At 38.0% G+C, this 16798-nt stretch overlaps 1 protein-coding gene across 1 annotated transcript in view; it reads left to right on the top strand.

Moving 5' to 3' along the window:
• Positions 1-224: 224 nt before the first annotated feature.
• Positions 225-16798, top strand: part of LAMA2 (laminin subunit alpha 2) — a 375020-nt gene continuing 358446 nt past the window's right edge. The window contains exon 1 of the mRNA XM_082305530.1: positions 225-321. Coding sequence (XP_082161656.1) covers positions 237-321 — 85 coding nt within the window. The 5' untranslated portion in view covers positions 225-236. The remainder of the gene's footprint in view (positions 322-16798) is intronic.

Below are 16798 nucleotides of genomic sequence, written 5' to 3'. Positions count from 1 at the left end.
GGCTTTACTCCCCCCGGGCGCCCACCGGCCCCTCTGGCTACCGCGGCTCGCCTGCCCTCGGAGACGCGCCCGGCGCGGCGGGGCGGAGAGCGGCGGGGCAGGGGGCGGGGGGGCAGGGGTGTGTCCTGCTCCCTGCTCGGGGCACCGCGGTCTCCTCTCCTCTCTCGGACGGCGGCGGCTCACTCGCCTGGCCGGCCCGCGGCGGGACGAGCCAGCCGCTCGGCTGCCCAGGAGCCATGGCAGGGGAAAGTTTGCCGCTCCTTCTGCTCCTGGCGGCGCTCGGCAGCCGAGGCCAGGCGCCGCCGCCGCCGCCGCAAAGAGGTACAGGGGAGCGGGGAGCCCGTGCCTCACTCGCCCCGGCCGGGGCCGCGGAGGACGTAGAGGGGGAGGCGACCTTGCCACCGGCTCGGGAGTCCTTGTGGTGACGGGAGGGTCGGGGAGACAGGGACCGAGCCTGACAAGTAACCCCCAGCCCGTAGAGGGGGTCCCCGGCGGAGGAGCGCTGCCGGGGCACCACCGCTGGCACATCGGCCGGGCCGAGGAGGGCTGCTGTGGCGCCGGGAGCGCAGCCCTCGGTCGGGGCAGCGGGCTCCCACCCCGCCGAGCGGCGGCCGCCCCGCTGCCGCCGCCCCGCCCCGCCCCGGGCAGGGCCGCCGGGCTCCGCGGGCGCTGCTGCCGCGGCCCTGGCCGGGTACCTGGCGGGGAGCTGGTCTGCGCCCCCCCTTACGCTCTGCCTCCCACTCGCTCTTCCCCGTTAACTGTCACACACGCGCTTTTATTAAGAGGCAAAGTCACGGATCAGAGCATAGCGGATGCGCTGCATTGTGACTGAACACGGAGGGACAAGTCATACTTACTATTATTATAGTTTAGGGACGCCTGGACGACATGTCCTTGTCCCCGAAGCGTCACATAGTCTTTGCGGGCTAATCTGTTGGCAGCCCTCTCCCCGCGTTGTGCCCGTCTCTCGGCATCTCTGTTAGATCCCCATCATTAGGGGAAGCTTGGTAGGCTGTATTGAAACAAACGGGGGCTGCTCGGGCTGCTTTTACTTAGGGTGATGCACTTATCCAGTAACAAAGCTTTTCTCGATGTTAAAAACTAACCACGACCAGAATGGGAACAGTATCAATTCTATTCTGCACGAGTAGTCAATGTCTTTTACACATACAATCATCTGCCATTATACAGTGTTTAGGTGTGTTGACACTAAGCGTTGTTTTGTTTGTTTGCTTTTTCAATTAGTGTAAGGTGGAAGGATCAAAACGGGTGATGTACAGATATGGGAGAAATAAACTGTATTAAATTTATCAACTGTCATAGGAAATCCTTAAAACCATTCTTCAGCTCACAGTATTCCTTCTGGTGCCTGCGTTTGCTGCCCTTTACATTTTTAGCCTTGCTAAAAAGAATTTAGTAAGGAGATACCATGGGTGTGTTAAAATAAAACTAATTCAAGCCACTGGAATAACAGCTGGCTTCTATTTGACCGTGATGTCACACTATAGGCTGAACACTTTGGGTTAGGAATTTTTAAGGTTTAGGGTTTACTTTGGAAAACATGATGCACTGTCATTTAATGAAAAAAGTGTCTCAAGCAGCTGACTCCTTAATACTAATTTTACTGTGTGAGGATAAATGACAGTTGATCAAATATCTGTGTAGATAAAAACTCATCCAGAATTAGACTGTGTTTAGATGATGACTTATTGGTAAACATTGAAGACGGAGATTTTAAAAGTAGAGCATTTAAAATAGTACATCGTGCACTTTCCTCTTTCTTTTTTTTTCTTTTTCTTTTTTTCCCCTGCCAGCTAATTCATTTTTTCAGCTAGAAAAATACTGATTTGGTATTTCTTTTAATATTCTCTCACTCACATGCACACACAGAGACACTTCTGGAGAATGTCCTTTTCTTTATGCAGTGTCTTGTTTTTTTAACCTCTGCAGTGAAGGGATGTGATCATTATTTTCCTTTTAAATGAGAAGTGGATGTCTTGGGTGTTCATCTGCTGCATCATTGGTATTATGTTATAACTGAGTTCTGGTGATTCTGTGAGGAGCACTAGGACTTTTAATTGACTGTTCATAATGTGATGATGGGATCTTCTAAATCTCACAGTTGAATTCAGGTGCTGGCCTGCCAAATTTTTAAGCCATTTAGTGTCTTCTAAATTTCTTTCTAAGATCTGTTAGAGCTGCTAGGAGGTGCTAGTACTATGTAGATGTCACTGTGTGGCCCAGGCAAAGAGGTAATGAACTCCTCTCTAATGCGAAAAGTTTGAAACGTCTGACTTCACTGAAGTCCTGGGGGGTTTTTAACATGTACAGGAATGTTATTAGACCCATGGTTTATACCTTTCGACTTACAACTTTTGTTTTTCCACTAAATAGTTATTTGGTAATAACTGTAACGCTGGATGGTAAATATTGCTCTCTTAATTGTAAGCACCAGTCAGATGTCTGTGGAGAAAATTATGTAACAAAGCTGCAATGCTTTGAAAAACAGTATTTGAGACGTCACAATGAATTCCCATGTTGTTTTTTAGAACAGAACAGTTCAAGAACATTTTGCACCTCAAAGATGAGAACAGTCTGTAATTCTGTTTTTTTGTTTTTTGTTGTTTGTTGGGTTTTTTTTGATTATTTATTTTTAAGTTGGTAGAAGATTTACTGTGGTCAGAAACCTGGAGTTAATTTTAAGGTTGGTTTTTTTTTCAGCTACATGTTATTTGTTCTTCTGTTGTTTGAACACTAAGTAGTCATGTAGAATTTCTCATAAAATTGAAGAATCTGAACCAGAAAGGCATGTGCATTCTATAACAGTGTTTCTTAAAGGTATGCATAACTTGCAGTTAAGGCAAATGTACTGAAGGGCTGTATGATGTTCCTTTTGAATCTTGAACCTTGGTTCATCCTCTTTCCTGTGGAATGTGAGAGAAACAAAACAGTAGTAGTTTAGAAAGGAATAAAAAACTTGCTTTTGATCTTGAAGAATTCATCCTTTTATTAAAAGGTCTAAGCATCTCTTATGGGAGAGAACTGAAGCTATGTATCTGTGAAAGGTGTGAATAGTAGGGACAGGGCTAAGGAGCATACACTGTCCAGTAACTTGATCTGTGGTGTCAGCTGCTGGCATCAGCGGAGATAACTCATGGAGTACAGGTGTTTCTCAGCATCTCACGAATCGGAAGTGTAAGCTGACTCCAACAGCTGACGTATATAGGATGCTTATAAAGTCAAAGTGAAATTTCTCACTTGAAAGAGAAATGAGGGGTGAATGTCAGCCCAGTGTTAGCAGAATGTGAGTGGTGCCAGTCTGTTAGGCAATGGATGGTGGCAGGTTGGTCAATATTTTAAAGTCTGTCTGTAGGTGTAGGTTTTTGAAATGAGTTTTCAGAGTTGAGTTCAAAACTGTTCTTTCTGTGTTATCTCATGGAAATGAGGAGTTACAAGATTCCTTCCCGTATGCATATTGTACACTGTACTCTGAAAAGTCAGGAGAGATAATGGGACATAATTTTAATATTTCACATATTAAGATTGAAGAATGTTCTGTGGACTTAGATTCTCTGTTTCTGGAGACAAAAAAAGAGATGCTTTTCTAATGTAATCTGGTAAAGCAAAAGTCAAGTCTCTTATTTCTTTATAAGGACCTCTCTGGAGTAAGGTCGGTTTTTAAAAATGATATCCCTTCCCTCCCCTCTAGCTGTAATCTTGATATAGAGAGCATATCCATCATGGTTGACAGCATTTAACCATTCAAAACATTCTGCTGACTTTATTTGGAGGATGGTGCTTGTAAATGATTTAGTTGGTATTGGAAAGAATAACGTTGGTAAATTTGCATTCTACTTTCCTGAGAGAACAAGGCTTAGGTGATTGCTCTGTTTACCAGCTTGTTATCACCTAAATAAATTTTGAAGCTGTTGTCCATTATCAACCAAATTTGAAAGCAATGTAGAAATCTCTCAGATAATCACTGAAAATCAATGGCTATTTGGGAGAAAGAGCCCCAAAGTACTTTCTCTTCTGCAAGAGGAAAGGTAGAATTTAGCCATTATCTAAACCATTCAGTGTGGTTAGTCAACATATGTGGGGCTCTGGCCTCGAGAATGTGAAGGAGAATATGTCTGTTGTGGAGGGTGAGGGTCTTACAATCTTTAAAATTCTGTGTATGTTTTTTAAAAAAAAGGTGTTTAATCCAATTTCAGGAATTTATAACAGATAAGAAGCCTTGTTCACTGAAGGTATACTGCAGTGTAGTACATTCTATGTATACCCTTTTTACATTCATTCTTTCTATATGCTACTAAATGTTTTTGCAGATAAACTTGGTGATCTGGAAATTAGGACTTTTGTATCTTTTTTATTATTTTTTTTTTTTACATTTATGGATACAAGACAGATATTGATCAGTTCTAGAAACTCTTAGGAGTATTTAGTGCTGCCCCATCAATAGGGATTAACCAGCCCCAATTTTAGGAGATGCTGCTCTCAGAAATATGTTGTGATCACTTGCAACTTTTTTCTTTAAAGTTGTTGTCCATGTTATTTTCTTATAGTTTAATAACTGGTTGAGAAAGTGAAAGCAGAGGGTATTAATATGTGTTTCAGGTTTAGAGTGTGAGAAAGGAAAACATAGTAATTAAAGGCCAGCCTAAGGTATTTGGAATAGGTAGAATTGCCCAGACTGACTGGATACATGAATGCGTGTGTTTTTTGTGTACATGCTTTAACTTGAAATAACCACAATCAAACTGAATGAGGTAGGTCTTGTACAACAATGTGTGAATTTCTCCAAGCAACAAATAAAAACATAAGACGCACTTTATGTTTAAACCCCTTATTATTAGCTTTTCCTCCTACAAGTTTTTTACACAAGTCTTTCTTATTAGGGTTGAAATACTAAAGTCAGAACAGTGATTCTTTAACCTGTTCCAAAAATCCACTTTAAAATAAAACAGCAAACAATCATTTTTAATTAATTCAGGCTGGAGGAAGGAATCCGCCCACACATGTTCTAATGTCTTATCCAGCTACTTGGACTGACAGTTTTGGAGATTATAGTATTTTGGAATAAGAGACAGCATGAATTCCTGGTGCAGGGGTTTTTTTTGTTGTTGTTTGTTTGTTTTTCCTTTTTTTTCCCCTTTTTTTTTTTTTTTTCCCCTGAAGTCCAGACTCCTTATATTTGTAGGTCAGGAATGGTAACAGGACACAAATATATACAAACATGAACCAGTGTGTGTACCTGATTATGTCCTTTTCTTTCCCAACTTTTTTCTTAGATAGTAAGCCCTTAATTAATGGATATTTTGCTTCCTGAATGAGAGTTCTGTCTAGAATATCTGAGAGTTTGTATGTCACACACTGAAAGCTCAGGCCACACTAACAATAGTACAGACCAAATCTTGCTTATAGATGTAAAATACAGACAAATATGGTATGTTTGCTAAACTTTCTATTGACTCCATCCATGTCTTTGAAACAGGAAAGGGAATTCCTTAATGTTTGCCAATAAAGCTAGTTCATGAGCTGGCTCTTGCTAATGACTACATGTTATTCTCCTGTACCGGCTACTGTAGTTGATAGCTGATTCCTAGTTCCTGCTTTTCTGCAGTTTTGGTGTTCTCCTCTATCCAAAAATATAGATAAGGGAGGTACCAAAGAAAATGGCAATGATTTTTGGACCACTTCTGTACCGTGGATAAGGTAGAGATTAGACTTTCTTTTTTTTTTTTTTATTTTTTAGGATTTATTTTGATTAGAAAAAATGATAAGACTTCCAGAAAAAAGTAAATTGAATTTTTTGTTCTGAGAAATAACAAAGATGTCTCAGGATTCTTGCAAAACTCAAAACAAATAGCTGTTACTATGCTCAATTTTTCAGCAGTTCAGTCTCCATTAGTTACACCTTAGCATCACAAGGATTTTCCTAGGACTCTGCTCCCTGCCGGATTCCTCTAGCAGACATTATCTTTGAATCAGACCTTGTAATAACATTAGACTGTAAAGCAGCTGTAGCAGCATTATGCCAGGGAACTCTTGTGAAACCTCAGGAAGAATAATGAACATTCCTGCAGAGTGGATTATCCAAATACCATTACAACGCCTTGTTCTGTCCCAACTGACATGTGTATCTACTACTGTCATAATTCATGGATTTAAGATGTAATGAAAAAGAAAATTACCAAAAAGTGAACAAAATAGGCTTTTAAAAATATTTTTATAGCTGCATCTTTTTTTTTTTTTTAATGGCAAATGACTATATCTTGTTATTCTTCACCTACCCCAATGAGTGGAGGCAGTCTTTGAGGTCAGTTAGAAAGAATCAGAAGAATTCTTCATCAGAAAAGTTTGGAAAGTGCCTCTAAACATACTGTATATTTCCCACTGCTATGGGAAAATGGAGCAAAGTTGGGGGTTGGCAATCAGGAACTTAGAGGTGCAAGAAAAAAAAATCAGAAGCACTGTTTTTCTGCACACTTCCAGCGAGAGTGAGAGTTGATTTAGGATTTAATTTGGTTTTCTACATATACAGCAGCTCCTCAGATGAACCCTGAGAGTTTCAGATGCCACTTTCACTCGGGCTACCTTTAGGTTTCAATGGAAGATGCTGAATGTGGCAATGTACTCCTGTGTTTATGCTAGCTGCTCAACAGCCTGCAATCCTGTTCCACAGAAATGTCTGGATAATCTCTATTACAGGGAAATGCATTATATATTAACTTTCCTAGAGTATATCCTGCACTGAATGCAGAACTACTGCTATACCTTTGTTGCAGAATAACTTTTAGGCTGGGAGAAGGAATAAATAAATAGCATTATTTGTACATATTGCTATGTTTCTAAATACGTATGATAAAATACTGTGTTGCAGTGATAAATATTTTGTGCATTTTCTAAACCCATCTGCAATGGTAGGGAATGTGAGCGGTCTGGATTCCTCTGAAAGCCAGAGAGTTCTACGAAGCAAGAAGAAATCCATGCCTTTTAAAGAATGCAAAGTAACATAAATAAAACATGCAGAGCTTTTGAATTTGATATTTGAAACCACCAGGAATAGAACATGTATGCTTGTGCAAATCCCAGAGCTGGTGATTTGAGTGTGATGCAGTTGCACATCTGATTTAAGTTGTGTGAATTATGCATGCATTTTTTTGTAGTGGCAACAAAAAGATGATTGCAGAGCATCAAAAGTACACTTCATGTGTTTAACGCTGAGTCATCATTGACAATACTGAATTTGTTAATATTACCTGAAAAAAATAAATTCTTGGTACCATTTCATCCCTGTGGATATTTTTTTAGTCACCTTTTACGACAATTGTGGAAAAACCCCAGTTGTGAATATAAGAATTCCCATACACAGTACATGGCATAAAACAGAGCATGTTTCTCATTGGCTTTTGATTTTGGTATAATTGGAGAATATTTTCTATTAATCATGCCCTTTTAAAGAAGAATGAGCCCTCACACAAAATGTTTTCTTTACCATGGGAAAAACCCCCACACATTTAATTGAAAAATATATTTGTAATATGCACGCTGAATTCTTCTCTTAAGCACAGTGTCTTTCTACAGATGGGCACAGCCTTCTAAATTAGTTCCATTGTATTAAGGTTGTGTGTTGTGTGGGTTTAGGGTCTGTGTAAGTGTGCTTCTCCCTCCTAGTCACTTTTGGTATGCTTACATAGTAAATATGGCAAATATTTTCTAAATTCACAGTAGGTGGGAAGCTTTTACATGCATACCCTGTAATCATTGATTATGCATGCAGCTTCAGTTTCCTCCCCCAGCTGCAGCTTTGACATGGAGAATAAGGCAGTCATTTGCCAGCAAAATTAATAGTTAAATGCTTGTATCAACTTCATAGCTTGTTAACTAGAGGGGAAAATGCACTGAGCCTGCTTGCCATATTGGTAGTTGTTGTTTAAAAGTAACTTTGAAGCTCATAGTTTGGTTGGTGAAAGAACTTCTGTGGCATAGAAAAGTGATGGGAAAAAACACAACAACAATGATGATAATAGCAATCATCATCGAGAGCTTCAGTCAGTTCTTGGGGAAATTAGGCACTGCCCCAGAAGAATAAAGTGGAACTCAAGTTGTTACACTGAGTCATTTGTCTATTCATTGAAGATACACCTTATCCTTTGGTCAATATTGTTACTCTCATTATTTCTCTTCTGGCTGTCCTTCTTAGATGATAGTACCTAAAAGGGTCAATGGATGCAGCTGTGTTGTAATGTATTGGTTCTTCATGATACTAACACATCTATGGCTGTTTGTACAGTGCTTTGCTTCTACTTACAATATCTATTTGTCCCAAAATATCTATTTAAAACTTCTGTGATTCCAAGGTGGTGACAGGTTCTTATGCAACTACTTGTTTTGCTGGTCTGCTTTTTGCCTTCATCTGTTGTCTTTCATCTTCATTAAGTCCCGTAATATAACTCAAAATAGTAAAATTACATGTATGCCACTAGTAAGAGAGAGATCAGTGCTTGGTTTAGTGTGTTACTTTGGACAGTAAAACTGTGTGTATAGCTCTTTGCACAGTGTTTCTATGTTTTTCATTATCTATACAAAATCTGTGTTTTATTTTAGTAATTTATGCCTTTTAATTTGAACACATAGCTTGCCGATACATGTACAGTTTGACAGTGCTCATCTTAAAAATATTGCTTGAGGAACATAAGGTACTTTTTGAGGGGAAAAGTTTGGGAGAGAAGGCTGTTTATGTCTGTCTGTAAGAATGAAAATAAAATTAGTTAGATATTCTGTTGGATTACTGCTAATAAACCAAGCTTTTTGCTTCAGGAATTGACCTTTGCTGATATTAAGCCTTCTCTTTGTATTCCAGGCTCTTCAAGATTAAAATAGAAGTGCCATATATACAGAAGGTGATATGGTGCTGGATCACATGTATAAAGTAGTTCAAGAGAAAAATTTGATGATGAGCAAACTGGTGAAAGATATACAGTAATTTCTGATTGTGGTTAGCATTACAGAGGACACAGACAGCTAATGCCCTCAGAGTTTTGATCTAAACAGCAGATACAGCAGGATAGAAATGCAGATTTATTAAATTATCAACTCTGGGTATAGGATTTGCTGTTGACATGAAAACGTTTGTGGAATCAGCTTAGATATAGATTGGTTAAGGCTGATGAGTGGTATCAGCTCAGTAGCTCTAGGGGAAATAGGTATTTGAATCTGAGATTTATGGAAGGATGTAAAGAACTTGGTGTGAAAGTGCTGATAGAGTAATGACATTATATAACTGATTGTTGAACAGGTTACATGAACAGCCTCATTAGAGGGGAAATGGAAACTGTCAAATATGGTGCTAATATTTAAAAAGGCCTCATACAGTGATCTTGTAACTATAGTTTTGGAACTGAACACATTTGTAGACACGATAAAGAATAGAATTAGTAAATTCATGGATAAATATGTTGTGCTGGCAAGAGCCAGAGTGGCTTTTGTGTATTATATAGGTAAGCCTTCAAAGAATTTGTATTAGGCATATTAATAAGGTCTATTATAGTAGACTTGGGTTTTCAGAAGGGCATTTGAGAATATGCCTGAGTACCTTAAAGTATGGTATCATAGAAAAAAAGGAAAGAACTCCATTTATGGAAGAATTCACAAGGGTTTTGACAAAGTATATGCCTGGCTGGGATGGAATTAGTCTTAAATTGAATTGATAGATATGAACATTAGTTGTATTGGAAGTTCTTCAGTAATTTGTTGTGATACTAGTAGTAGTCTGCAGTGCCTTTTTCCTTCAATTAACATGAGAAAATGCAACATTCAGTTAAACAGGGTGCAGGCCGTTTCTTATGGCTCAGTTACTAAAGATCCATTAAGTAGCAAGTGTTCTGATCTAACTGTAAGTCCTCAGGAATTCCAGTGCTACAGGTGATCATTTATAGACCATCGTTTTTCATGTGAATCTCTCCATCTCTAGGGAAGATGGGATAATTTGTAGGCAGTCTGCTTCAAAAATGGTGAAATCTGTTGTAGCTTGAATGTAGACTCTTCTACCTCAGTTCTGTGCATTTGTGAAACAAACCAGTTGCACATTTCTAATGCAAGAAATTCTCATTGTCTCACTTTTCCTTCATTTTAGTTGTAAATATTTTCATAGGAAGACTTATGCCTGGAAACATGAAGAATCATAGCACAGAAAATTCCACTGCAGAGGCAGTTTGAATAAGTTAGGAAAAGTAAGGCTTAAACAGTTTTGATATAAGTTGTTGCCCTAGCTTGTTGGTAAGTGCAAAGTGAAAACAACCCCTACTATAATGCATGCATAATGTGGACTTTAACTACTGCCTCTCTTCCTCTGTTATTACCAGTCTTTATTTATATTTATATGTTGCTGTTATGACAACAGAGAGTTTTCCTCGCAGTAACTGTTGCATGGGCTATCCGTTTTGTGCAAAAGAAGCTGAGTGGCTGAGTAGCGTGTGCCTGAGATGACTTCACAGACCCCCATGGTCAAATGTGATCGGAGGAGCATTTATACTGCTCAGGTGCATGGCTTTGAACATGGTGTGTGTGAAGGGCACTGTTTTAGACTCTTCTTGTCCCATAGAATAGAGTTGTTTCTAGGAATTAGAAGGAATTTTGGCTGCACGGTATGAAAATAAGTATTTCCCATTAGTTGGAAATCCATTAATGAATTAATCCATTAATTGATCTAAGTACCTCTGTAATATAACATTTAGTTTCAAAGTGAGTCAACATTATTAAGACAATCTAGAATAAGATGAAATGACTCTGCTCAATCTGTTTCATAAACTTGAGTAATTATTAAATTTCATGTTAAAAAGCCATTATATTCTGCACAGCAGACCTTTAAATCACTTCTGGAGTTTTAGTTTAAAAATGTAGCATCTGTCTACAGTATGACAGTTCCTGTACAATTATTTTCTGGAAGTGAAACAAAACTTATGTATTCCCTGCTAAACCAAATCCACAGAGTCCAAGGAAATAATTTTCTCTCATTCACTACCTGGTTTTCCTTTATGGCTGTTAGGTGAAATATCTGAGTAAAATACCTAATATCGTGTGATGTGTACTCACTTTAGTGTGAAAGTTAGGTTTGTTTGAAGTTACAGTGAAATTCTTATTAACTTCCTCGTGGCAAGAATTTCATTCCCAGTCCTTGTAAAGGGAGCATACAACCCAGAACATAACATTTTGTTCTGTCTTAATGTTCTGTTGAACATATGTGTGTGTAAGTGGTTTATTTCTACAATGACTGGAAGAACAAGAGGAGCCAGAGGGTCCCAGAGCTGTCAGAATGAGTAGTTAAACTGAAGCATTAGCTATACTTGAAAACTAGGGAGTGAGTCGCTACAGAGAGCTACTAAGAGGCATTTAGTGTTGTTTTCTGTTTAAATGAGACTTTGTTTCTATCCTTGTATAAGCTCCTTTGACTTTATAGCTGTACCTGCAGAGTGAACAAAACCAATTAGCCTTTAAGATAAGCTAACTGTGGAAATGGCATGCAAGGGGAAGTTCTTTAAAATGATGTATACAGATCCATAGTAACCTCTTCTGTTAGGAATTAAACTTTTCTGTGTCCAAGCTGAGGTGTTTTCACTGTTATCAGCTGGGCTGAAGAAACAGCTGTTCTAAGTCTCTGAGGATCAAAATATTGATTGGCGTGTCATCAGATGGTAGTTCTAGAATCCCACTCTTCTGTTTCATGGACATGAGTCACTCCTACACTTGTACTTATGAGTGTATGTGTGTTTTATGAAAAACTTGACCAGTGGTAATTTCAAATAGGTATACAATAATTTATGTACAAATAATTCTTGTAATTTTTACCAGTGCAAAGAAACTTCAGGAAGGGGTTCAACCTTTATTGGATAAAGCGTCTTAAGAAGTGAGCTCAAGGTTTTAGAGGCTTATTCTAAAAGAATTTAGATTCATTTTTATTAGCAGAGCTTGTTGTATCTGGCATCTTATTTTAGATTTTAAGGTGGATTTAATGGGTCAGAGTGTATTTAGGCTTATTGGACCTAAAGAGATTTTAAGACATGATGCTTCTCAGCCTTAGTTTCTACTAGGAAATATAATTAGCATGAAAAAAAATTAGTGTTTTAAATAATTTACTTTTTTTTTTTTTTTTTAAATTAGCAAACACGCACAAGCTGTTTTCTTCCTGAATATCTTTGCAGCTTTGTTCTAAAACACACCCTGAAATTTTAACCTATTTTAACTCTGGTTATTGTTAGTGGATGTTGTATCATACTAAAATCTTCTTCCATATTCTTAACTCAATTTTTGTCCCCAGTGTGGTGCACTATACAATGGAGGACTTTGGTTTCATCACAATGTATGTTGCTCTACCTAAGATGCAACATATATAATGTTTAGAATTACTGCATATTACTAAGCTGCATTAAAATTCCAACTGAATTAATTATCTAGGACATTCAGATTTTGGGAAGAGTTTTGAGTGAATCTGTATTTTTAATGTTAGACTATGGATATAGGTCTGATATACAGACCATGTAGTTTAAAGCAGACAGACTGGCTGCTAGACATGCCCTAGCTGTGGCAATATAGACTGATCTACTGTAAGCAGAAACAAATAAGGAGATTGTAGCTATTCTGATGTACTTTGCTTTTTAAAATAGTGTTTTTAAGAACATTCTGGACTAGAGAAATGTCATATTTCCCACCCTTGTAAGAAGCCTTTTGTGGTCCGATATTATTATTATTCTTCCATCCCCTTTCTCTATAGAATGCCTCCACATAACTTCCATTAAATGGAAATTACTTGTATCTATCTAGAATAGATGTGTACTTGGAAGGTGAGCTAAGCTGTTCTTTCCACATTCATAAATGAAGCTTGTACACTGCTATTTAGATAAGTGTATTGTGCTTTTGATATAGTGGACTGAATTAGTTTTATTATTCTATTAACATTATTAAATCTAGTAGGTGCATGGCTTCTTCACAGAAGAACTTATTCTTGGATCTGACAGTTTACTTGGTACAAGACCTGAAAGGAAAAGATGAGGTGCACAGATGTTGAATAGTTTGTTTGTGGTTCAGTCTTCAGCCTGATAAAAAAGGCTTAAGGTGATTATTTCAGTAGGCCCAGAAACAGAAGTAGTGTTTCTCTTGGAAATATGTTGTTGTCTGAGAAGAATATCCATTTGTGCGCCAACCTCTGTCTTCCTCAGAAAAAGTGCCAGTTTTTATGTTTTTTTTGCAAAGGAAGAGTCAGCCTTGTCCAGAATGTACTTCGGAAAAATAGCAACATTTCTGAAGACAGGTGCTTTCTGGTACTGGGTGGTCTATTGTTGCATTCAATTATTTGAAATGTGTGATGTGGGATTATTTGTTTTCTTTAAAATCTGTAATTGATCTGCTTGAATCATACTGACCCAAACAGAGAGAGATTGGGGTCAGATTTGCTTCCCAGATTTGAGTATTCCAGCACAATATTCCAGGAAACACTTCTGGTTAATGCTTTCTAAGCAATGCATGCCATCATGTACAGATATGTATATTTCAAATATATCCTGTTATTGCAGTCTTTGTGAATATGGATGATCAACCCCCGACATGTATCAGTTGACTAGAAAAATAGCAACATGGCAAGTATGTGCTTTTAAAATGTGATATTTGTATTAAGGCAATCCTCAGTGGTGTGGAGAGGATGGTGAAGCTGGCCGTAGAAAGTGTTATGTAAATAGTTAGAGATACTGTCCTTTACTTAAGATGGCTACACTTTCAATGTTCTTATTCTCCAAATGCTTACATGCTCAGTATGGGATTTTTGAAAAATATCCAGTTATTGTTATAACTGGGTATTTTCAGAGTCAGACACTAGAAGGACCAGTAATGCATGAAGGATGTAGAAGTTTAGTGGCCTCCTAAATCAGGTCACAGTATATTTTTTGTCTTTGCTAATAACTCTTGCAAACTTTATATTTGAACAATATAAACAGGAAGTTATAAATTTAAATAAAGGTTAAAAAATAATGTCCTAGATTTGCATCTGGATTTTGTTACCAGTCTTAAGATGATACCCAGAGCAACAGCATGCAGCATGGGAAATCTGATAATGTGAATCTTTCAACCTTATGCATTCTAATCTGAATGTGATTTCCTGTAGTATTGCTGATATGCCAGATAAAACAAGCTTGGATCCAAAATCAACCTCTGTTATAAATGGATCCTCTCTGTTATCCCTATTTGTCCTGTAATCCGTGATTAACTGTTCCCTATCACAAGGGGAGGAACATTATTGTATTCAGTTTTGTGTGTTGACTTGCTTCCATATGATAAGCAATTGCAGTTTATATGATTGTTTAGTTCAAGTGCAGTTAAGTATTATTTTATGCTACATTTAAGTGTAGAAATACTTTTATTCAGAGCAGCATCTTCAGAGTAACTAACTGCTTTCATGTTTCTTCAATGGTGGCAAAACTTTTCACCATGATGATGAAATTACTGTGATTTGGCTTCCTCAAAGTAAGCATTTTTTTTCATTTAGTTAAAAGGATGTACAATAGATTACATTGGCTGTAGAATTAAACTCTAACAGCAAAATTTGGTATGAAAAAATACAATTATTTATTTTGCTCTCTCTGAGTGCTGAATAGAAATTGTGAATAAAAATACCAAGATCTGGTCCCTTCCCTTCCTTTTTTTCTGCCTGGGCAGGCTTGCATCAGAAGTTTAGACGTGAATTCCAAAATCAACATTTCATTACTACACTGAGAGTGCTTTGGTGTCTTTCTGCTCTAAAATATATAGAGTCACACAATAGTACCCTGTCTCACTTAAGGAAAGTTTTGAGAGGAATGCTGCTCTCTCTTATGCTAGAAGTGTCTTGAGATTATATTTCTCTAACAACTCAATAAGGCATTTCAGAAGCATAACCAAAACCAGAAAGCTACCACAGAAACCCAAGCCACTGAGACATAAATTGCTGGGGAAAGTATCTATACCAGTTGACATTAGGCATGTAGCTTGGTTAGGGAGGTAATTCTTTCTGGCGATCACTAGTATAGTTATTTTGTTTCATACAGCAGTTCAGAGTACAAGTCTGAGGTGCTCCGATTTGTCTTCTGAAGGAGACTTGCTCTTATCTAAAGAGAGAGATTAACTGCCCCCAGTTTAGGCACTTTACTTTCTTGTGTGATACCCTGATACTTGTTAGAAAAAAGGGCAGGTGATGAGGAAAGAACTAATACAAGTGAATAGTGGATTATATAATTAGTAATTGAGACCAATGCTATATAGATAGAAGGGCAAAGAAAGAATAGCAATGAGAAAAATACTGGTGAAGTTACAATATACCTCTTATGTTGAAAGACTAGACTAGACTAGTCTCCGTGGCTGGAAAACCATGCTTCCTTTTGTTCTTGAGACCAAATTAATATTCAAGAATTCACAGGCGAACAGTTTGAGTAAGAAAAGTAAAAATACCTACTCCCTCCCTCTCCTTCACAAATAGTTTGGAATTTGGGCAAGTGTCCTAGGAGATGGAAAACATGGATTTAAATCCTTCTGGGCAAATATGGATAAATTCTCTGTACTGAAGCTATTCAGTGTGTTTCAGCAGTGTATTTCTGAAGCCTTATTAGATGTGGAAGAGTGATGAAATTCACAAATCATGTACCACTTGGCAGAGGTGACAGTAACTGAAGTTTTAGAAAGTAAGCAATGCTTGTAGTATTGCTAAGACCGAAGTGGAAATAACCACAACTGAAACAAACCAGAAGCTGAGACCTATTTTAAACTCAAATCTTCCTTTTTCTTTGGTGCTGTCATTTTTGAATATTACAGGATGGCCATATTTTGTCTATATCTTGCTATAAGTACTGCAGGCAAACAAAAGTTTATATGACATACAAAGTGATACAACTAGAGTTTTCAGTGGTAAAACTGGTAATAGAAACCAACTACCAATGTCTTCTGTAGCCCCTTTATTACACAGCTGTATTCACTGAGAGTAAGAGAGACGTGGTTTTAATTTGCTTTATAGCTCAGCTTTTCCGTAAAGAAATTGCATCAGTAAAATATTACTTGCAGCTGTAGTTATGGTTCAGTGATATTAGTTAAAGATTGCTATTATGAAAGGAGGGGGAAGCATATTTCTAGCTCTCATTCCGAAATACATGTAGGTTGAATTCAGGAAATAAGTATGATTGTGACTTTTTTTGTAAACCCAAGGGGAGATAAGAGCAGGAAGCCATCGTTCTTCTCATAGTGGAACAATGTCAAAATGATAGTTATCATCCTGTAATAATTTAATTTCATCTGATCTAGATAATGCAGACAATTCTTCATGCACATAAAGAAACTGAGGTCTGTAAATTATTCCATATGCTGTAGGGTTACAGCGTTAGGGAAGAGAGGATGAGAACATGGCAGCTTTGATATAGCAAGAACCACATGCCTAGGAACTCAGGATGGCAGAAAGAGAAGACTTTGAAACGTTGCTGTGGGAAGATTATTGATTAGTTTTTTACCCAACTATTTCAATTTCTAACTTTCTGATAAATAAATTAGCCCAAGAAATCAGAATCGTATCTGGATCCCGGCTTCTGTATTTATAAGGCAAAGATAGTACCTAATGCCAAGCGATGATGTCTTAAAATTCATTGAGATTTTTATTATTACTAGACCAGCCGTAAGGCATCCAAATTTGCAGGAACTGGGATATAAACTAGATCTACTAGAACACACATCACGAGTAGACAACTTTTCATGGCTATTCCCATATTTTTTTCCTCTCCTATCCCAGTGG

This window comes from Platalea leucorodia, assembly GCF_965183815.1.
Source record: "Platalea leucorodia genome assembly, chromosome: 3".
NCBI classification, from domain to species: domain Eukaryota; kingdom Metazoa; phylum Chordata; class Aves; order Pelecaniformes; family Threskiornithidae; genus Platalea; species Platalea leucorodia.
This window is presented reverse-complemented; position numbering and strand designations above follow the sequence as displayed.